Raw genomic sequence first — 23,134 nt, forward strand, 5'->3', positions numbered from 1 at the left:
CGTGTTTTATTAAAAACTTTTACATTTGAATAAACACTGCTGCTTGTTGAACGACTGTTTTCATTGATCTTTGTTGTTCAGTTTCAAATCTGCTGTATATATAGCAAGAACCTATTTATCAAATGATTGCAAAGAAATAGAAATAGTTTTAAGACAATGTTGCCTTGTTGATCGTTATCGATCACAATAAACTCATATTAGATTATTGCTCAAAGATATGGTTTGTCGATTGTTCTAAGAATGAATTTGAAAATCCCATGAGCAAAAGACTGAATTATCTTAAAATTCATCGGAAGAGATTCAAGGTCTGATTTAATTCACAACCGACAATGCGTGTTTTTTTTGTTGTTGTTGTTGGTTGGTTTATCTTAAATTCCCTGAAGGGCTGAATATATCCTGTAAAGTACGGCCTCACTTATCCTCCAATTAGGACGCTCAATATAGTTTTCAATATCGTTTTCAATATATATATATATTTTAATAGTTTTCAGTATATTAGTAATGAGTTTGTTTTGTATGAGACTATCTTGTCGAGATTGTCGTGCGCTCTTACTTTGGCCCTGACTTGATTAAGACGTCAGAAAATTTGTTGTAGCAACTCGAGCCACGAGGAAAAGAAATTATTATGGTTTATATGATGATGTAATCCACGAGTGAAAATGGCATACACCATTTTATCGGAAGGAAGCATGATTTGTGGCACGATTGCAACAATTAACCCCAGGGGGAAGGTCTAGTGGCCCACAAAAGCGCGACACAAATTGGTCATCCGTCTTTTTTTTTTTTTTTGCAATTTCGCTGTTAAGATTGGCCATGAAAACTGTTATTCCACTGTTTAGAGATGTATAATGAAAGCTCTAACAGTTAAATGAACTGATAAATTCAGTAAATTAAAAACTTACTGCATAAATTGCGAAAAATGATTCGCCCTACCAGGGGAGGGGAAGTGGTTCACGCTACGCGATAGCATAGTGGTTAGCCGTCTATCGACGGACTAACCACAAAAATTCACTGCGGGCTCGATTTCAGCTTCGATGCGCATGCTCAGATGTGCAATGAAGCGTTTTTGCCGCCTCTGATCGGACTAGTGTGGACGCGAAACTTTTTATCCGTTTTCATGTGTGGACGGAAAACTTTTTTTCCAGTTTCGGTGTGAAAGTTGCGGATTAGAATTTATCCGGCATAGTGTGGACGGGGCACGAAAGTGTGTTTAACATAGTTTAGAATTAGAGCCATCCTGCAATCAGACAAAAGGACAAAGGATTATATGATTTCTGCTTCTATTTTACTTCATAATGTACGAGTAGTTGTTAGTTCTCTCCTGTGTCTCTAAAGGGTTTTGTTTTTACTGCTTCTCTTGTTTTTTCCTCTGCAAGAATCAATGCTTTTAAATCCCATTGTGGTATTTGCATGACCTTGTCCTGGGCCCAGTTGCACGAAAAGTAGATATAGTGCTACGTGTATCTAACGGATAAATCCTTTTCCAGTGGATAAGTCAATGCTGTTATCAAAGAAATTATTTATCCACTGGATAAGATTTATCCACTGGACAGAGCTATCCACCCTTGGTACAAACTGGTCACTGTAGATTAATACCATTTGTAATTAATATACCTAAGAGCATCTATTTCAAGTGCCGGGCAATGCTTAGCCACAAACATAAGTCGGCTTAGCTTTGTAAGACCCATGTAGTTGGATGCAAATACATCAAGATCCTAAAAAAATAGAAAAGAATATCTCTGTCATTGAATTCGAATATCAAAGGGATGGGGAGGGTCTGAGGAGGGTATATTGTGTAGTACCAGAAAATATCCATACCTCACCCATGGAGGGGGATTGGAATTTCCAAGGGGTGGGGAGGGTCTGAAGAGGGTATATTTTGTAGTACCAGAAAATATCCATACCTCACCCATGGAGAGGGATTGGAATTTCCAAGGGGTGGGGAGGGTCTGAGGAAGGTATATTGTGTAGTACCAGAATATATCCATGCCTCACCCATGGAGGGGGATTAGAATTTCCAAGGGGTGGGGAGGGTCTGAGGATTATGTAGTTGATTGCCTTCTCTCGAAGAGAAGAACTACACCATCAAAAAAAATCTCTTGAAACATGGATATGATTGAAATAAAACCCTATTAAGCTTACAATACTTGAAATAAAAATGGTAAGTTTATATATGTACAGTAGTGTTGTGATTTATTCTTTGTTGTAATACTTACAATTGTAGCCGCTTCAATTATAAAATTATCTTCTGCAGCTTGTTGATCGACTTCAGGAGCAATATCAACCTGCATTGGTTCTATAACCTGGTAAAAACAAAACAAAACAAAAATCATCTGCAGACATTTTGAAAGAAAGTTGATTCACAATCTCGCGAAGTGGAGTAAATTTTAACAAAAAAATGGCAAAAATCCTTAACAATTTAGTTACCTCATTATGTCTTGAACCTCTGGACGGTAATGGCATTGTAGCAGAGTACAAATTCAGGTTAATATTGCATTTTTTGGAAAGAAAAATCGTATTTTTTTCCTGTAAAGTTTTTTCGTTTTGACTTGGTTCAATCTTACTTGACCCAGACTACTACGAACTTTGTAGACGGTGTAGGACTGGTAACTAAGACACAGGAATCCCATGACTTCGTAGTGTAGTTGAGTTGAATAAATATAATAATAACAATAATAATTATTTTATATACAGGTGACTAGGTAACAAAACATTTTTATGCAGACAAGGAAGCTTGCAGCTTTGAATTATTAAATTACCTTCGGGAGTATTTTGAATGTAACGGTTTAACGACTTCTGAGTCAAAAACGACAAGAAGTTTAAATGAAGATCTTCATTACTTTTCTTCATGAAAGGATCTGTTTCCAAATTTTTAATCTTTTAAGGGTGGAGGTTAAATCGCTTTATTTTAGCAGTTTTCGTGGGGATTTAAACGCATACGTCAAAACTCTTTAACTGAAACTTCCACACTGACAAACTCGTAGATACTCCCCTTTGAATCCAGACTTGCCCCAAGTCGACCTCTCTTGTTTCCCGGTGTTTTTTACATTCGAGCGGAAAAAACAAAGCGGGTGGTGGACTTTGCGAAAGTCTACTTTGAATCGACCCACTTGCACCCTACTTGAGAAATTGGGTTCCCTATACTCCTCATAGCGTAGCGTTTATGCTGTATTTACTTACACTGTGAAATAGGCGGATATCCTATAAAAAGTCGTACAGTTAAATCCGGTCTGTACGCAGGCAACATACATTCAAGTCTGTATGATAAGACTTGTATATTTCATTGTTCTTCGCTGATTTTTCTACGTAAATCGGGCCGGAAGAATTATCTAGTACAAAAAATGGGGATGAATAAAAACATGCCCGCCATTGGAATAAAAAGATAAATCTCATGATCACTGTGTCACTGTTATCAAGCACGTATATTAGCAACGTTATTTTTTTCATTTGGTGGCCTGGAATGATCCTTGATTTCAAGAAGAAAAGTGAAACCTCAGTTATACAAATTTTCTCGATTTCTTTTTCTTTCAGATCAGCTGGGTAGTTTTGCAAGTCCAAACCCTTGCTGAGTCTCACCTGCCAGAAATACACAACACACTGGAAGTCTTCTTCCTGTTCGACCGGTTCATCATCGGTTTCGTCGTCTTTATTGTCTTCAGGGACTTCTTCAACGGGCACCCAGCATCGACAAAGAAAAACGTAACAATCTCCGCCTTAAAAACATAAAAATCCACCCGGGTTAAGATATACAATGACCACAAGCTTTGAAGTCAGAAGCATTTCAATTCTCCCAGTTCGTCAAATCGTCGTCAACCACGCGCGTACTCAATATTAGCATGTTATTTTACTCTCTTCGGGTATCCACGAGTTAATCACAGCATGTGTGTTATCACGTGATCAAGATGTGCCGCATCTATTCAGACGAGACTCCTATCTCTGGATGCCCACAGTTTCCCTGTAGTGTCGTGGAAGATTGTCAAGAGTTGTTGTAGTCTCGAGTTTTCCTCGATTTTCTCACTTAAATATATAACTACATGCAGATTACCCATCCGGTAACATAGGTAAGTCTAAGTTAAGAAAAGCAAAGTTATTTTGAAGTTTTTAAAGTTCAGAGCCGGAAATGATGGAAGAAGATAAAGAAAATGCTTCCAAAAATGAGTGATTACGAAGCTCTTGACGAACAGACTTATTTGCCACAAAACAAGCATTCTATGTATATCATAGTCCACTTTACACTCGGTTTCCTATTACGTTACACGATCGGGTTCCGAACTCAATTCGGAAATTGCCAAGTTGGCGACCAACTTTGGAACTTCCAAACAAAGTTCGTTATGAATTCTAAACTTTCCGCTGATCTTCGGAACTTGGTTGGCTTATTTTATGCAGCAAACAAATTTGATTTTCAAACAGGAGCTTCTACATTTCCTTGCCACACATGCTCGGGTTTGTAACCATGACTTGGTTCTACTTTCCAGATCTTCACGAAGTTATCGATAATGCTAGAAACCGTTTTTAGCCATATATCATGTTCATAACCAATTTTCGCCGGTTTTTCACTTTTAAGATAATAGTCAATAATTTTTTCCCTAGCTTAGAGAGAGCTCGTCGGGTGAGGATAAAACGCGGACCCCCGGTCCATGGACCAACGCATATAAAAAAGGCGTACGAGTCCCTTGAAGATCACTAAAAACTATTAAAAACACCAAATTCTTAAGACTTGAGCTGATTTTAATGCTTATAAATTAAAAATCGAACGAAGGTTGCCTCTAGTTAATTTTCCGGACATCATCATGAAATCGATGGACTCAACGAAGCCTAAAATCATTGCAGATTTTGGTTTCCCGCTTGTTTCCTTCATTTGATTGAGGTATCAATATATTGACCGCTAAACAAACCAAAATATCAACTGTTTTATCGATCGAGTGCACGCCATTACAAACACCAGTCTCTCTTTACCACAAGAGGCCCGATGTAAGAGTAATACTACTCACCTTCCGCTGTTCATTAACCGCAAAGGAATATTCATTGAAGCGAAGAAGCATTGTCATTAGAGCGAACAGGCATACAATAAGGCGAACGGAGTCTCAATTCTCGGTTTTCACGTGACGTCACGAGCGGATTAAAACTTAGTGTCCGCCATATTGGTGCACAGGAAGCTCATTAGCATATGTCAAATCACACACGTGCGCTTATGTTTTGATTCGAATTATGCGATGTCCGAGGATTTACTCGTCGATATTTCAAAAAACGAAACCCAAGAACAGAAAAGAATTGAAGATACCTCTTCAATTGTCTTATCTGAATACGCCAAAAAGCTTGAAAATCACATTCGAACGAGATATTTAAAAAAAATCGAAGGTATTGGAGTCGACCCCGCGTGTTTACAAGGCGAGAAGTTAGATGCAGAATGTCTGCCACCGATCGAAGCCACCGATCTTCTCTCTTATCTTGTGCTGGAAACCAGCTTCTATACTTTAAGGCAGTTCAAGGCTTTCAAGAGTCTAGAGAGTTACAATCAAATGGTATCGGGCTTCATAACGAGCGTTCAAGGAAAAGCCATTGGAAATAAGTTCGTGGTGTTAGGAAAAGTTCGTCATTCGCAGCGAATGAATGAACCGCCAATACCAATTTGGATTATCGCTAATGGAGAAGGAACGATAATATCTGCCCACTGCCTTGGTTGCAAAGCAGGTCTAGCAGAGTGCTGCTCTCATGTAGGGAGCGTACTGTTTTATATTGAGGCGTGGAATCGTATACATGGAAAGTTGGCCTGCACAGAAGTGAAATGTACGTGGCTACTCCCAACTTACGTAAACGAAGTACCGTACGCTCAAGTTGAAGACATCAATTTTAAATCAGCTCGAAAGTTGAAAGATGAATTAGACGTTAAAATTGATGGTGTACAACCTTCGACTAGCACTCCGGTAGGGAAAACGAAGTCCGTCCCAAATGTCACCCCTACAGAAACGGATATGAAAACCTTCTTTGCAAAACTAAATGAGAGCCAAAAAAAGCCTGTCATTCTTTCTCTAGTGGCTCCTTATGCTGATCAATTTGTACTAAAAAGTCGGCGTGTTCTAACGATACCATCCCTTTACAATCATGAGAATCTGAAGCTGAACTACCCAGAGCTGTTACAAAAGTGCTGCAAAGTCGAACTATCTCTTTCTGATTCCGAGATAGAATTAATAGAACAGGAAACAAGGGATCAATCAAAAGGAACTGCGTTTTTTAAACATAGAGCTGGTCGTGTTGGGGCTTCAATGAGTTATTCTGTTGCCAATACAAATCCTGACCAACCATCTATCTCACTTATTAAAAACATTTGCTATCCACAGTTGTTTAGTGTGCAATCTAAAGCAATCAATCATGGAATCAAAAATGAAGGCAAAGCCATAGAGACTTACAACCATCTCATGTCTGCAAACCACAAAGATTTTGTACTGATAAAGTGTGGAGTTTTCATTGATAAGCAACATCCCTGGATGCATGCAACACCTGATTTCCTCTGTTCCTGCTCCTGTTGTGGTGATGGGTGTGGAGAAGTAAAGTGCCCTTACATTATTGAAAACTGGGACTTTGAAAGTTATGTGCTTAAGAAAAGTTCTTGCCTAGAGAAAGTGAATGGAATATTTCGACTAAAGAGAAAGCACCAGTATTATTACCAAGTGCAGCAACAATTGTCTATAACTGGTCGCCAATTTTGTGACTTTGTCGTGTGTGCATTCAGCGAAAACAAACCTCAAGTCTTCATTGAAAGAATTCTCCCAGAAACAAGTCACTGGGAAGCTATCGTTCCCAAAGTTACAAAAGTATGGCAGACATGCATACTACCTGAGATTCTTGCTCGATGGTATACAAGAAAACAGCACTTACCTGAAATAAAACCAGCAAACAAGTCCTCTGGTATTTGTTACTGTGGAATGCCTTCTCAAGGAAGAACTATTCACTGCAGTAACCCAAAGTGCCTAATAAAGGAATTTCACCAGACATGTTTGCATTTATCAGATTCAGTCCCTGATGTTTGGTACTGTCCTAACTGCCGCTTGCTAGCAGAATTTCAATGCAAAAAGCCAAGAAAAGCATCAAAGCCAAGTTCTACTAAGTGCACACATAATGATCAAGCTTTGAAACTGGACAGTATTTGTGTATGTGGCTCATCACCAATGATGAATGAAAGGCTTCTCAAATGTCACAGTGAAAATTGCCAAAATGGAAAGTTTTTCCATCTCCAGTGTCTGGACTATAAAAGAATGCCTAGCAATAGTCAAACTACGTGGGTGTGCAGCAATTGCAAGGTGTCTCAAGCAGCCAAAGTAACTGCATCTAGTTCTATTGGTCCTACCACTTGTTCTTCTTCTTCAAAAGCCAACACTGTTAGTGCTGCATCAACAAGCCAATTAAAATGTGAAAACAGTATTCCACAAATGCAAGCAGCTAAATTGGACAAAAAGGAAAGTACAATCATTGGTAATAATGCTAGTGCTGTATCTACTAGTTATTCATCAATTATTGATTCCAGTGATGATGAATCGGATGTCAAAATAACACAAGTGACTAAAGGGGTTTTAGACAAGAGGGCTTCCCTTGGTAGCCTCAATGACAGTCATTTTGACATCATTAATTCACCTACTGGATGGCTGGACTGTACAATAATTCAGAAAGCACAAGTACATCTACAGAAAGTCAATCCTCTGATAGAGAGCTTTCAAAAAACAACCCTTGGCCCCATTAGGAACTTTGATGTTGTCACTTCAGAATTTGTTCAAATATTACATACAGGACATATGCACTGGGTCTGTATAAGCTCTATTGGATGTAGACCAGGCATGGTCAACCTTTATGATAGTCTCTACCATGATATCATTGCCAAAGAGGTTGAAGAACAGGTAGAGAGTTTAATGGCAGACAGCTATGTAGGCATAGAAAATGTAACAGTCCAGCAACAACTGAATGGGAGTGACTGTGGAATCTTTGCCATAGCATTTGCTACGTGTCTGGTTTATGGTTTCAGCCCACGAGACTTTACATTTGACATACCCAAAATGCGCCCACATCTGGCTCAGTGTTTGGAAATTGGTAAAATTACAATGTTTCCATCAGTTTAGAATATGTGTTTAGAACACGCTAGTGTTCACTAGCCATCATCTACTCTTTATTTGAAACAGTAATGTTGTTTTAGAAGAGCAAATGCATTAATACCATGAAAGAAATACAAAGTTGTTAATAATCATAGTAGCTATTTAGCAAATAACAGTTGGTTTCGATCCACTAGAATATTCATTACACAAAAACATATCTATACACCTATTTCATTTAAGAAAGGTTGTCATCGCTAAAGGAGAAAGGTGATAGGTTATTCATAGTTCCAACAATTTCTGGAATCACTTGGTTTTTTTTTTGTTTTTTTTTAATGAGTTTTGAGATATCCAGTGTTGTTTGTAGCCTGAAAGAACTTTAAAGGCTTTGATTATTTGCGTTTATTTTCATATATTACACCTTCGAATCGACTATTGCCTTTGGCAGTGACAACTGTTTTTTTGAAATAGGTGATACAAAAGACCACTATATTCTATTGTGCTTTAAATGCAACAAAATAGTAGTAAATTTGAGAATTAATAATAAACAATTAAGATACACTAGTTTTCATCAGCAATGTCCAAAAATAAAATAGCTACTCTGACAGGAACAAAGCAGAAAAATATTTCTTGTGTCACCAATACATTATGACATTTTGAATACAAGAATATCCTGGTATTTCATTTTTATCTTTATAAATAAATTCAAATTCTTAAATTTTGGTAATAATTAGTATGTTTATAATCTAGTCAAATGGAATGATTGGTGGACAAAGGTTAACAAGACCAGAACACACCCTTAAAATGATATCAATGACTGGTACCTGTTCCTTATTGCTCATGAGAAAGTCAGTGCTCAGTGTCCCTTTCAGAATTGTGTACTTGCACCTCAGCAAACCGATTACCCTCTCCACATGAATTCTGACATTTGCAATTCCTCGGGTGTTCTCAACATCGATGGGGTCCAGCTGGCTCTTCCCCTTAGTAAACGCTGGTATAACAAGCTCTGCTCTCTTGAATGCCACACTTTCATGAACTGTAAATCCCCTGTCGGCCATTACTAGATCACCGGGCACAAGTTTATTTAAAATACCACAGTTTTCAGTGAGGAACTTATCAGATGTTCTGCCACCCCAGGCCTTTGATACAAAGGAAATGGTGCCTTGTGGAGTGATTCCAATTAATACCTTTACAGTGTTGTGGTGTTTGTAGGAGCTGAAGGTCTGGGCTCTTGCCAGCAGGTTGGTAGGCCTTTCTATGAAGACCTCAAAACAATCAATAATCACTGTTGTCTTCTTTCCAAACGAAAACTCGAAGCATTGAGGCATTGTTCTCCATAGTTCATCCCGCTCAGGCCAATATATTAGTTGAGAGAGTCGTATGTCCATGATTGTTATCCAGGTAAAAAATATCCTGGAGACAGTTGGTGCAGACACTTCAAAACGGTATGCAAGATCCAAGTATGGCACATTAAGTCGGAGTTTCATCAAGACCATGACAAGTTCCTGGAACTTCGTTAAGCTCAACGACTTTCTTGCCACATGAGGGGCTACATGTTCATATACAGCTTGTAAAATAGTAGCTGAAGGCAATCCAGTGTAAAATAGTACCTTCCCATCTTCCAGCATATCTTCGCGATCGAAAGGGGCTTTCTTTGGCTGAGAAAACATATAATCTAACTCCTCAGTTTGTGTGCTTGACTCGGTCATTTCTGGATTAACTTCGTTTGTTTGTGTGCTAGAGTCAGTGATCTTACAAAGTTCCTCCAGCTTCGAAGTAATCCCGTCCAATAAATCGCCATCTTGGCAGTGCAACTTTGATTTATCACTCGCTGATTGAAGGTCATTTGCGATCTGGCTGATTTCCTCAGTTAAAGAAGGAGAGTCAAAAGAAATATTGTCGATTGTAGCGCCTTCTTCATCCAGTTTCGCTACCTTTGCAGCTGACTCGAACAATGCTCTTTCCTGTTGTCTCTTCCTTCTCACTTTTGCACGTTCACTTCGCGCGGCTTGAAGATCAGAGTTTTTCTCACTTACTACTGTTTTGTTGTGTCCCAAATTTAATGTAGGCACCCAATCGACGTTAAACTTATCCCAATTGGCAGCAGGTTTTCCAGAAACGAAGTGACGGCTGCAAATTCTCCCACTGTTGATGATTTCTTCGGATAACCCAACCCTACTAATGGCGGCCAACCACTTTCTACGTCGTTCAATCGACAGCTCTTCTGCCTCCTCTCCTTGACTTTTTCTAACCGATGGAACACGAAAGAGGGAAATTCCCTTATCACGAACACTCCTGGTATGACAATTTACCATTAAACAAAGAACCATTATAGAAAATGTGCTGAAAATATTGACTTTTAGTCGCTCGATTGTGATGAATCTCTTTTGTTTACACTATGTTGTGCACCAATATGGCGGTTAGCAACCGTTGTCATGCACCAAGTCACGTGGGTGAAAACCGAGAATAGTGTGATGGAACTTTCATTAAGAAATTTAGCATTGAATTTGACATTCATGAATATGTTTGCGTGGGTTCATTAACGTTTTCAAACTTTCATTAGCGTTTTGGTGCATTCAATAAACCACAACACAGTAGTATAGGGGATGGGGGTTCCAGCGCAACGACCACCGGAGGATTACCCGTCTAAAGTGAGTTCCTCGATTCGTGCCGCGATTACCCGCATCCCGTGTTTATGTAGTTAAATATGTTAGTCTATATATGGAGTGTGAAGATTGTAAAGAGTTTGCTTATGATTTCTGTGTAAAGTGCTTGAAACCCAAGTTTGTACCTACTAAGCCAAATAAGTATATTTGTTGTGGTAAAAAAAATGCAAATGAAGATGACACGTCGGCACAGTGTTACGAGTGTGGTAAGAATATTCGTAATGCCGTACCAAATGCTACCAGAGAGCAGTATTACGCCAATGGAGGTCGTAAGAAGACCCCATACAAGAGAATAAAAAACTTTAGGGACTGGATGAGTCACATCCAAGGTCTTCGACCGGCATATTTAGACAACGAAGTAATGGAAGCGCTTAAGTTAGCAGAACCAACCCCGCAAAGCCTAAGGAAGACATTGAAAAAATTAAAGCTAGGGAAATATTACAAAGGTATTCCCTATCTTTTGTCTGAAATTACCGGCGACTCTATTCCCGAGGTTTCTGAAGATACTATGAGAAGGGCAGAGTGGATGATGTGTTCTTCGGTCTTGGCTTTCCCCAGCCAATACTTTATTTTCTGTTGGGCTGCATGTAGTCTTTTCTTAGCATCATCTTTTTCTTTATTGTACTTTACCCAAAGTTGACGAAGCTTGTGTTGGTCTAGCTTTGGTTCTTTCAGATATTCTTGGACGAATACGTCCGTATTTTCTGACGTTTTTGGAGTCGGAAGCTCGGCGTCGTCGTATTCAAAGTCGTTGCTCATAATGAAAGACGTGGTTACGTTGCGACATTAAATAGGATTGATGTTGTCATGTTGTATAAATAGGGTTGACATCACGTAGCAACGCCAACATTTCTTTTCCTCATAACAACCAGCGTTTTCCGAGCACACGATCAAAACCCGAGCACACGACCAAAACCCGAACCAAATATAAAAAGCCGAACCAAATATAAAAAGCCGAAGTAAGTTGGAAATGTAAACAACCTCGGCGAGAAACTAATTTGCATATGACCCAGACATCCGGCGTTCAATATGTAAATAGAATCCTGTTTTGCTTTTTTCAAAGCAGATGTTTACTGAGCAAGCTTTCTTTGAAGCTCTTCTTTTGCCTCCTGGTAGATCTTTTTGCGAGATTCCTCGGAAAGATCTTTTACGACTGTTTTTTTATTCCTTATGTCCGTCTTTAATTTCTCGTACTTTTCCTCTTCGGCTAAGATAAGCGAGAATTCTACGTCGTCTATCTTTCTGTCACGCAAAGCCTTTGAGACAAGATCGGTAATTGTATTTACTTTAGCCCTTGACAGAGCTATTGTCGTGTCATGCTTGGATATTTTGCTTGACAACTGTTTCATAATGCCCGTAGCAACAGCAGAAATAATACCACAGGCTGCCCCAACGCCGGCCAAAGGAACCCCGTTCAGTAAGCGAAGTAGCAACGCCGGAGCCCGTTAACACAACAGATATGGACCCTGAAGTTATCGCAATCTTATGTAGCGTATAATGTATGGGCTCTGACGTACTTTTTTCGGACTTTTTCGTAGTGTTTTGTCTGCCCTTCCAAGTAAGCCAGGATTAAGTTCGCTTTATTAAGCCTGAAATTCTCCGCGTTTAATTCGTTGGGTGTAGTATAGGGAACATCTGGGCACAACTGAGGTGCTGATGGTATAACATCCATTATATATACTAATGTACGACGCTTTTGGGAATGATGTTGAGGAGCAGCCACATCATGACAACAGGGATTATGCGAACTGGAGGGCCTTTAGGAAGATGTTTCCACATGCAGACCCTAGTAAGTTCGAAAGAAGACCCGATGGGATTTACTTCAACGGCTCTAGGATGTACAGCAATGCGGACTTGAGTCCAAAGGAGGTACCACATTATGTGACAAAGAAGGCACCCGAGTATAAAGAAAGGCAACCTAATTTTCCAAAGAATCTATTAATAACCAACCAGGATTACCCATTTTACGATGCTGAAGGTGGTGTAAACGACTTTGATAAAATAGTAACACATTTGAAGATTCCAGTGGGTAAGCAAACGTTTGACGTAGTAGTAAGGAATATCTTTAAGGGTTTTAACCTTACGCACACTTCAGGAAAAGAAGCCAGAGAATGGTTAAAGGGACCTAACTTTAAATATTGGACGCAGCAGTTAAACTTTGCAGTTTGGGCGGCTACGAAGGGCTGTGGGGTTGCCGTGGATATGTTTAACACTGCTTTTCTAAGGTTCCATGTGGCTTTTACTATGCGCCGCCCATTAAAGGAGCTTAACGTACCATTACCGGGGGAGAAGCTTTTTGATAGAATGAATAACCATTACGATTCCGCTGCCCTAGAAAGGCTAATGAATGAGTTTAAGCCGCAGCAAAGAGACTTTCGTTATCGGGAGGGCGCCACGCATGGCTTGGGTATCATTTATCTTTACCATCCGACTGGAACATACCCCGCAGACATGTATTATCAAAAATACCCAGGTAAGTTAGAGTTTGCAGATTTAGGTGGTAGTAGGTGGAACCTTAATCTTATTGAGAAGATTAAGACGATTTACCCCAGTCCATGGGAACCATTTGTATTATTAAAAGGAAAAGGCCTAAGAAACCTAGCTCGAATTAACCGCAGCATAGAGGCATTCGTGTACTGCATCTTAGGAGCGCAGGTAAATACCCGCAGCCCCATTGTTGGATCCCAAAGTGCTTCACAGGAAACGCAACAAGAATTCCTAACTTTATTTGAGTCCGCAATAATAGAAAATGATATATCTAAATCGGTGCAGAGATATCAATTAGCGGTGCAGCAATCAAAGGTTAGACTGGATTACGCTTTGTCGCCTGGTTGTTGGTTAATGCCAAGTAATTTGGTTATCAACGCTAATTCCGTTGTGGGTTATAACAACAAACTTCAGCGAGCTACTAAGGATATGAAGTTTGGGGTGAATGACGTAAACTCTGACGTGACCAAGGGCATTCCTCACTTCGTAGAGAAACCAAAAAAGGAACATGTAGAAAAACCATCAAAGAAGGCGCATGTAGAAAAGCCACCAAAGAAACCAGTAAAGAAGGTTACCGAGGAATATGACCATAACCTGCTAAAGGCCGGCTTAGCCGCCGCAGGCGTTGGTCTGAGTTATTATATATGGCGATGAACAACCCCTACGTAGCTGGAGTAGATTGTGTCTATACGACTTACACAGGCGAGAAAAAATACACCCAGGCATCTTGGGTTGATGTCACTGGGATGTCTATAGACCTGAACTACTCAGGAAAGAAGCTGATAATATGCAGCATTTGCATTGGCACGAGTAGTTACGCCAACGTGGGCTTTAGGTTCCTGGATGAGAATGGCATACTGCAGCCTATGCAGCCCAACCCCGGCAGCGCCGAAAACATCTCGGTTTGGACTTTCCACGTGGTTGCTGATTGCCATGGGAAGGTAAAGCTGCAAATGAGAGTAGACGACACGGGCGTAGTAACGATAAATAGCATACATGACCAAAGAGATCGACCTTATAATCACGCTACCATTAGCACTCTTACGGTGCGTAGCCTTTAGAAGCAAATTTATTTGCTGAAATATATGAACCCACACGCGAAGGAAGATTGGTTTCTCCATTACCTGGAGGAAAAGGAGTACGTGGGCGACAAGTGGCAAGACGCCGGATTGTGGGTGGAGGTTGGAGGCCTGGGATTAATCATGTGCACTATTTGTATTTCGGCGGGGTACTCATGCAATGCCGGCTTTAGGATCGTTGATGAGAATAACCACCCATTGCCACCATACAGGGCAAAAAGTAATAATAAGTATCCAGCTCATTTTTCGTCGGAGCCCGTTCCTCCGCAAGCGGAAGACATAACGCCGGTAACTTTCCATATGATAGCTAATTGTCAATATGCGAAGCTTCAAGTTCGCCCCAGCGATGCCGGCCGCGTACGAATAAATGCCGCCCCGACCGTTAACCCTTCGACGGATGCTATTTGGAATCATAAGCCCATTAGCACCATGAGCGTGCTGCCGCTAGTTCCGCATTATCAAGGCGGCGCGAATACTATCTTTACTTATCCCCAGTCGAGAACACCCCGGATGCCCGACGACGATAAGCCCCCAGTAATACACAAGGATAAGATTAACCCTTCATCTTCTTCAGGAGTACCACTCCAATAGCGACAACCAAGATCCAAACGTTGTTGCCCACGAACTTCAACAGTTCGCCGCCGGCCCTAAGTGCCAAGGAAACAACCGAACCCAGCAGCCCAGGAAGACCGGCTGCCATCTTTTTTCCCAAGTCCGTCAGCCCATTGCCTAATTTCTTTACGCCCGCGCCTGTAGCCTTAAGCGCGGACAAGATCACGCCTACTACGCTTGAAATAGCGACCGCAAATGCCAGCGGAATACCATACTTCACCAGGAGCTTTTTTATCTTTTCCTTGGTGGTAAGCCCCAACTCCTTTTCCAGGTTTTCCTTTTGCGCCTGTAATTCCGCAAGGCGTACCTGAAGGGTTTCTGATTCCCTTTGGGCAGCCTCCCTTTCCTCTTCGGGACGAGTCTGGTCCGCAACTATTTCTCGCTGTCGCTCTATTTGCCCCTCCAGGTCTTCAATAGCCTGATCTCTTTGCCGGATTTGTTCTTCTTTAGTGTTGATTTCGGCAACCAACTGCCGCCGTTCCTCCAAAGAGCCGGCTATGGTGATATGCAAGTTTTTAGCTTCTTCCTTGCTCATATCCAGGTCTTGCAGGGCGAGCTCGAAGGCCTTTTGGGCTTGGTCTCTTTCGCGTAGGGCATTTTCTTTTTGTTCTCTCATTTCTATCATTCTTTGGTTTTTATCGTCGATTTCTCTTTTTTGAGCATCAAGGAGCAGTCGGTTTTGTTTCATGTATTCTGCTTCCCTTTCTTCCAACGTTTCTTGCAGCTCCTCGACGCGTTTTTCTAACGCAACCCTTTCATTTAGGGCTGCCAACCTTTCTAACGCACTTCGGGTAGCTAGTTGAAAGCCTTTTAATCTTGAGACGTCACCCCTAACGTCACCATTCTCATCAAAGAGGGGTTGCGGTTTCGTCCAGCGGTTTTTGTAAGGAAATCTCAGGTCTTGGACGCTTATGAGGACTTTGTTTCCGCGTTCTGTGAGCCTTACGTCGTCAGCCTCAAAGCGGGAATAGCGCTGCGTTAGCTCTTGCGTTGCCCACTCTACGGTTTCCCGCGTGGTTGCTTCGTCTATATTTTGAAGTTCTAAGTACTCAGGGACGGGCCTGCCGCGGTTCCTTGATTGCCACATGCGTTTTAGGACGGCCTTGGCGGCCTGCCACTTGCCACCATATTTGTGATGTAAAGCTGCGTCGTACATTAGGGGGTCGGTTTCCGCGCCTTGGGTCCATGCGTCGAATTCTTCATCGTTAATGTCGACTTGGCCTTCTTCGGTGGTGGGGTCAAAATCCGTTCCTTCTACTTCCATTATATATGATAAGCTCAAAGTTAAACCCCAACGTATTACCCAAGCAGGTTGGCGGACTAAAGGCAGAACGCACCTTTCACCGTGTCACCTTTACCCCCAGCAGCGCAAAACCAGGAGAAACCCTGTATGTAGGCGTGCCCCGTCTAACGGATAACCTAGTCTTAGTTCCTGGCACCTTGGCTTTAAGGTTTGACCTAACGGTGCAGCCCAGCACCAAGGACGAGCGCTATACCGTCAATAACGTGGGCAGGAACCTCGTCTCTAAGATGAGAATCAAGTTCGCCGGGGAATCCCTCTTGGACTTAAATAGGTACGATCTGTACACCACGTATAAGGATCTGTGGCTAACAGCCTTCGACCGTGCACAAAAGATAGAGCAGGGAATTGGAAGCGTTATCCTTCGTAAGCTTCGCAGCGATACCAACCCGGCGCCTGCGAACTCCAGCGGAGCAACCGCAGTAGCAGACGCGACGAGGGTAAAGACCGCCTATGGTAGCAAGTACGTTATCCCTTTGGATTTCGAAGTGATTACGAACCATGGTGCGTACTACCCCAGGCAGTTAAGTGAACTACAGTTTGAAGTAACCTTAGCAGACACTACGAACGTCATTGGAGGCATGGACAGCGCAATTAGCGGGGCTGTTGATCCCTATTCTGTTACCAACTTAGAGCTACAGTACGAAACGGTATACAGCGAAGAGCTGGCCCGTAGCGCCGGCATGGAATACAGCGCAGGGAAGGCATTCCTTTACGACCACGTAGTGATGTATAAGACGTTCAGCTTCCTGGATAAGACGGATGAGGTTATTAACCAAAGTATTAACCTCCCCCGAAGAAGTCTCACGGGGCTGATGTTGGTGTTTGCCAAACCCTACGAGGCCGGTAAGCGCAACTCCGAAGCCTTTCACAACCCCAACATTACTAACGTGGGGGTAAATGTCAACGGAGTACCCAACAAGGTCTACTCCCAGGGAATAAAGCCCGCAGACGTGTACAGGGAGGCAATGCGTAAGTTTGGCGACCAAATTAGCCCCGAGGAATTCTTTAAGGATAAGTACGCGTTATGGATTGACATGCGCACCATCAACGACGATGACCTACATGGGCAGGGTCTACGTCTAGTAATACGCAGGATGGCATAACATTGGAGATTAAGCGCACCAAGAACACCAGTGCGGGCGACGGTGATAAGATAAACTGCTACGTCTTCGTCGTGTCTGACGCGCAACTGAGCGTAGAAAGGAACCAATTGAAAAGCGTCGCATATTAATGACTTCGTTGCCTCAGTCATTCTAGAATATTTTCGAAGAAAATATGGTATATATACCATGCTGCGGGTCTTCGAAAACAACGACACCGAACTGCAATGCATTGTGCAAGGCGACAAATTGTACTTTAAGGCGAAGGCAGTGGCTGCTGCGTTAGGTTATGAACGTTCCAGGGACGCTATTAGAGCACACGTTTCAGAGAAATACCAGGAAAGATGGGCTGATTTACAAGGGGCTTCAAATCACCGCTCCCTTACTATACAGCCACATTCCGTGTTTATTTCTGAGCCTGGTCTGTATCAGCTGATATTTAGCTCCAAACTACCCAAGGCCGTAGAGTTCCAAGATTGGGTATTCGAGGAGGTCTTGCCAGCATTAAGGAAGACAGGCAAGTATGAAATAGAGCGGCGTTTTAACAGTCCTAACAAGTTGGTATTTAAGATCGAAAATGAATTCGACCTGAATAAAAAGGTAGTGGACTACATCCGCAGGTTTTACCCCCAAATGCTCGTGACCCCTGGTCTAGGTGAACTGCAGGATTCGGACGGCAAACGTATAAAGTGCTGGCAGAAAGGATATCAACGCGGTCAACCCGACTTGTTAATTCTTAATGCACACGTGCGATACCGTGGTTTCTGCGTAGAGCTGAAGACCCCTAAAGGCAATGGGGTATTATCTGAGGACCAACGTCGCTTGTTGCACGAATACGAAAGAAATGGTTATAAAGTAATGATCAGCAACGATTACGACGACATCTGCAGAGCCATCACGGAGTATGCACAAGGAATGCGTCTACCATGTAGGTGGTGCTGCAAACGCTTTAAAAGCGCGCAGACTCTGGAAACGCATTTAAAGATATTCCATAGGTATAATGGTGAGGCAAATACATTGGCGAGATCTAATAGAAGGTATTGCGTATGAAATAAAAAATTACGTTGTCTTTGAGGATATCAACCGCTTGCGGCTGGTCCTCAAAGACGGTGACGGCATAGAGTATTCCCTGTGGGCGCCTGATAGAGTCAGGTACGTCATACAGGGCGAGGAATTCACCCATCTGCGCTCGCATGGTAAGCAGAACGGGCGGTGGGAGTTTGACATCGAAAGAAGAGTCACTCCATCTCCCCTCTGCAGTTAAGCGCGTCGGCAATGGTCCGTAGCGCCTTAGGGTCTGCGCTGCACCAATGGCCGGTAAAGTCGTCGCCTAAGTAGGTGTGGCGGCAGTAGAGACAGTCATACCTTCGCTCTGCGACGAGGATGACTCTTTTTTTTTTAACTTGCTTGGCGCGCTCTTTGACGACCTCCTTAATGACTTCTATGACCTCAGGCCTCAAAATGCAGTCGTTGGGTATCTCGCAGCTGATACAGTCCATATATTGAAAGACTAGGAAGGCGGCTGCGTATGCTATCGTATGTCCATCCCAGAATGTTAAATGGTGGTTAAGACTTTGTTAAGCCACCCACCAAACTCTCCCGAAAGATGCCTCAGAATGTTAAGATATGGTTAAGACTTTGTTAAGGAAGGCCGGAAACTATCTCAGAAAACCATCTCAGAATGTTAAGGTGTGGTTAAATTCTCGTTAAGAGACAGTTGAATATGTGCTCCTCCTCTCTTACGCACCCGCATCTCTCACACTGCTGCCTCCAATATTCCCTGTTAGTCCATGGGACGCCTTCTAACGCGTCAAAGCGGGGTAGCGTCCTGCTTATCTTCCTAAAGTAGTCTATTCGATTCCTTAGGTAATCATCTCTATGCTCACAACGACTCATAAGATCGCCGCACTGGTAACAATCCACTCCTTCCAGATCGTACTTCTCTGCAAAGAAATGGTAACTCTTCTCATGTTTTTTCTTATGCGTTTGTAAACGTTGGCGGCTACTAAGAACCTTATCACAGTAACTACATTCTGTTGTCCTACGGCAAACACCCTTCTTAACATGCTGCTGTAGTTTCTGTAAGGTACTGAACTCCCTGTTACAGTTACTACACACCTTACTGATTGGCTCCTTTGTGCAAACTCCATGCCAAACGTGGTATTGCAGTCTTTGTTTGGTACTAAATACCTTCTTACATTTCAAGCAGTCCATATATACTTAACAATATTTTAACCTCCATTTAACATTCTGAGGCATCTTTTGAAATAGTTTCCGACCTTCCTTAACAAAGTCTTAACCCCTACGCAACATTCTGAGGCATTTCTTAGGGGAGTCTTGGACCCAGCTTAACAATATCTTAACCTCCATTTAACATTCTGAGGGGGTTTCTAGGAGCTCTTAACATTAGATTGGGTAGCGCATGAAGTCCACGACTGACTCCTTTGCCCACGTTGCCATCGTTATCAGCGCGCCAAACCGTTCTGCGCGCTTTAGACCACACATTTCCTTATAAAGCTCCTTTACGCGTTCATTCAGCCGGTCTATCTCCTCCCTTTGCATTTCGACCGTCCTCTCCAGGTCTGACTTTTCTTTGACGACGTTAACCATTGCTTTGACTGCTTCCACTGGTGTGTAGGCACCCTCCATATATACCAGCAAATAAATTTGCTTCTAGAAGGCAACTTGTTGCCTGAAATATATGAACCCAGATCACATGCCTTGTAACGCTCTGATAGTAGGACCCACCGGCTGCGGAAAGACCCAATTCGTAGTAGAGCAGCTATTAGGACCCTTTAGATACCGTTTCGACTATATCGTGCTGCTCTGCCCCACCTACGTGAATAACTGCACCTGGACGGGCGTGGGCGCGAAAGATGACGACTTCTTCGTAGATATCTTAGACCCTAACGAGTTATCCAGCCACCTTAAGTTCTGACACAAACAATTCCCTAAAGATACGCAAACCCTCCTTATACTGGATGACATTGCCTGCGGGGACGACGTAAAAAGACGCACCTCCGAATTAGTGAAGCTCGCTTTCAGCGGCAGACACGACAATATTAGCGTTTGGTTGCTCTCGCAGCAGCTTACCAGCGTCTCTAAGCCCTTCAGGGAAAACATAGGTTCACTTGTCGTATTTTATACTCCGAGCAAGTCTGATCTGGAAACCATCTTAAGCGACTACGGCGGTGAGATATCCAAGGAACAGTTGCATGTATACATGCGGCATTTAAAGACGCACCAACATTCCAAGATGATCTTCTCTTTGAGGTTTCCCTACACGGTTGGAATCTTTGATTCCTAATGTATATGGAGATTGAGCAGTTGATAGAAGTCCCCACGCAGCTAGATGAAAGTAACCTCAAGGAACAACTTAACATCCTCGTGTCATCTGGGAAGTGCAAAGAAATGATAGGCAAGGAACCTACCCATGAGCAGGTTAATAAGTTGTCGGAAGAGGAAGTCAAGAAATTCCATAAGAGGTATGAGGCTGCCCTTGCAAGTAAGACCACGGACGCCGTAGCAGACTCCGCTATCCGACTTGCGACTAAATTACTTGGACTTGCGCTGCCCATAGACGACGTGGAGCAACTACAGAAGGACATAAGAGATGACTATGTCATCGCCCAAGAACTTAAGATAACCTGCGGGTGGTTGTCTTTGAAGTGCGGTAAGTTAATGGCAGTCGCTTCTGCGGCACTTCACGTAGCTCAGCATGTCAACTTGAAGGAACTTACGACGTCTTGGAAGGACTTCAAGAAGGACAGAGAAGTCGAAAAGGTGTTTAAGGCAGCACTTGCTGAGGTACCTGATCAAGTCGCCTCAAGTACTTAGTCAAGTCGTCCTCAGGAATTACCCAGGTCGCCTCAAGTACTTAGTCAAGTCGTCCTTATGTACTTACCCAGGTTACCTTAAGTTACCTGTCAAGTCCTTCAAGTCCTTAGTATAAATGAATGAATCTGAATCAAAGGTGGAGGAACCCGAGCAAAAGATTACCAAGGCTAAATCTCCAGGCAGAGTCGCTGCCGGAAAGAAGCTCGCGGAGATGAATAAAAAGAACAAAGCAAAGAAGGAGGAAAAGGTAGAAGAGAAAGAAGAGGAATTCTCCATCAATCCGGGATACGTCATTGGCGCATTAGGAGTCATCATAGCAGCAGGTAGCCTTTACTTACAATGGAAGGCAGCAAAGCCAAAGGTAGAATTAGAGGCCGTGCATGTGACGAAAAGCAAAATACCCGTAATGGAATAGCAAGGTCATTCCCATGCGGAATAACCTTCTCACTCTGTAATATAATGTCGACCGCGTTATTGAAAACTGTTGAAGAAGCAGCTATTATTACTTCCATCGTTGCGGGTATTGGTTGGGTAGGTAAGAAAGTGCTCAAAGAAGACTTTACTGAAGACCCAAGCAAGAGCTTCGCTAATTTTGCTAAGATGACCGCTGCCGTGGGCGGGGCTATCATGCTAAAGGACTATCTGCAGAAGGAAAAGTACATCCCTTCTAAGATATAAATGGCTAGCGTGGTCGCGGGTGGAATTATTGCAGCTTTAGCATTCACTGGAGCTAATTATGGCGGTCACTATTTGGATAGATTAGTTAGAGGTGATCGCAGCGGAGATTTAGCCGCCGAAAGGAAGAGACACGACTTAGCGCTGGAGAAATATCAGCGAGACGTGGCAGCTTGGAATGAAAAAAGACAAGCTTACAGGGATTGGTTGGATAAGAACTACCAAGACAAGATGCAGGCAGACAAGAACTTCGAAAATACAGACTACGCCTTTAAGCTCTATGCGCAGGCGCATCCCGACTTTAGAATGAGAAAGCCTCAGTTTAAGAATTACTATCAGCCTCCTAAGAAACAAAAAGACAATGAGTTGGTCTTCGTAGGAATCGCAGGGCTGGCGGGAGGCGCGGCTTTGGCGTACTTAGTCTAGAAGGTAACTTTGTTGCCTACCCCTTTTAACGAAGGGGACTTGTCCCCTGTAATATATGATCGTCTTTTTGGAAAGCGACAAGAATAACTTTACCACTTATTTGAATCCTCCCATCAAAGCCCATAAGGTTCGACTCATAAGTTGCTTTTTGTACAAGTCTTGTTATAATTTGATTGGCGGCTTTGTCGTTGTGGGTGCCAACAAACCAAAAATACCAGATTCCCATTACACCCCTATAACACTAGCTAAGGAGCTAGCAAAGCATGGATATACTCTTACCACAGGATTGCCCCATGAAATGACATTCAAGAAAAATAGTGGGAGCGCTAATCTTACGGGCAGTCCGTTGGTAGAATTCCTGGGTCTTACTAGTACCACGATCAATGGTCAACTTGACGTAAAATGGAAAGTCCCCGCTAACTACGAAGTTCACTGCAGCCTAGTAAGATCATACTTTAATGAAGGACCCAGCAATCTAATGTCCAAGTTTCCGCCTAAGGGTAATCCATTTGACCTGGTAGAATACGCACCCATTCCTTTGTGCTATGACTTGTCTAACGAATTGGTAGAAAGCATAAACATCACCATCAAAGTCGACGGAGAGACGGTGGATTTCAACGGACGAAAGATCAATCTTGTCCTATCCTTCGCTTGAATCAAGCGAAGCGCGATTCTATTCATATAATGGGCCGAACTGAGGACAAACTCAAGAGGACTTACTACGGACCTGAAGGCTATTGGAAAGGAGCGTCAGCTATCAAGAAACTCGCGACCGCGGCCAGGGTATCAGAAGAAACGGCTAAGAACTGGTTAAAAAAACAAACCCTCTGGCAGGTCTATCTTCCCGTGCCCAAGTACATTCCTAGGCCCA

The 23,134-nt window shown here is 42.6% G+C and overlaps 2 protein-coding genes across 3 annotated transcripts; both read right to left on the bottom strand.

Annotated features, from left to right (window-relative positions):
• Positions 1 to 295: 295 nt before the first annotated feature.
• LOC116293876 (COP9 signalosome complex subunit 1) lies at positions 296 to 11,533 on the bottom strand. Of its 2 annotated transcripts, none has more exons than XM_089031623.1 (4): positions 2,428 to 5,097; positions 2,217 to 2,303; positions 1,615 to 1,715; positions 296 to 1,237 (listed from the first exon to the last, which is right to left on the bottom strand). In XM_089031623.1, exons 1-4 carry the CDS (start codon positions 2,461 to 2,463, stop codon positions 1,174 to 1,176), a joined length of 288 nt encoding a protein of 95 aa, XP_088887749.1. In that variant the 5' UTR covers positions 2,464 to 5,097; the 3' UTR covers positions 296 to 1,173. The 2 variants fall into 2 exon arrangements, 1 of the variants encoding a protein (XP_088887749.1); XR_016120050.1 differs by lacking the exon at positions 296 to 1,237 and adding an exon at positions 11,219 to 11,533 and having other exon boundaries at positions 1,264 to 1,715; positions 2,217 to 2,632; positions 3,577 to 3,713.
• Positions 8,104 to 10,408, bottom strand: LOC148910348 (uncharacterized). Its single transcript, XM_089031617.1, has one exon. The coding sequence runs from the start codon at positions 10,406 to 10,408 to the stop codon at positions 8,825 to 8,827; it is 1,584 nt and encodes a 527-aa protein (XP_088887743.1). The 3' UTR covers positions 8,104 to 8,824.
• Positions 11,534 to 23,134: the final 11,601 nt, after the last annotated feature.

This window comes from Actinia tenebrosa, unplaced genomic scaffold (assembly GCF_029948245.1).
Source record: "Actinia tenebrosa isolate PJP-AT-01 unplaced genomic scaffold, QUT_ActTen_1.0 PGA_scaffold17__23_contigs__length_9995812, whole genome shotgun sequence".
Lineage (NCBI taxonomy): Eukaryota > Metazoa > Cnidaria > Anthozoa > Actiniaria > Actiniidae > Actinia > Actinia tenebrosa.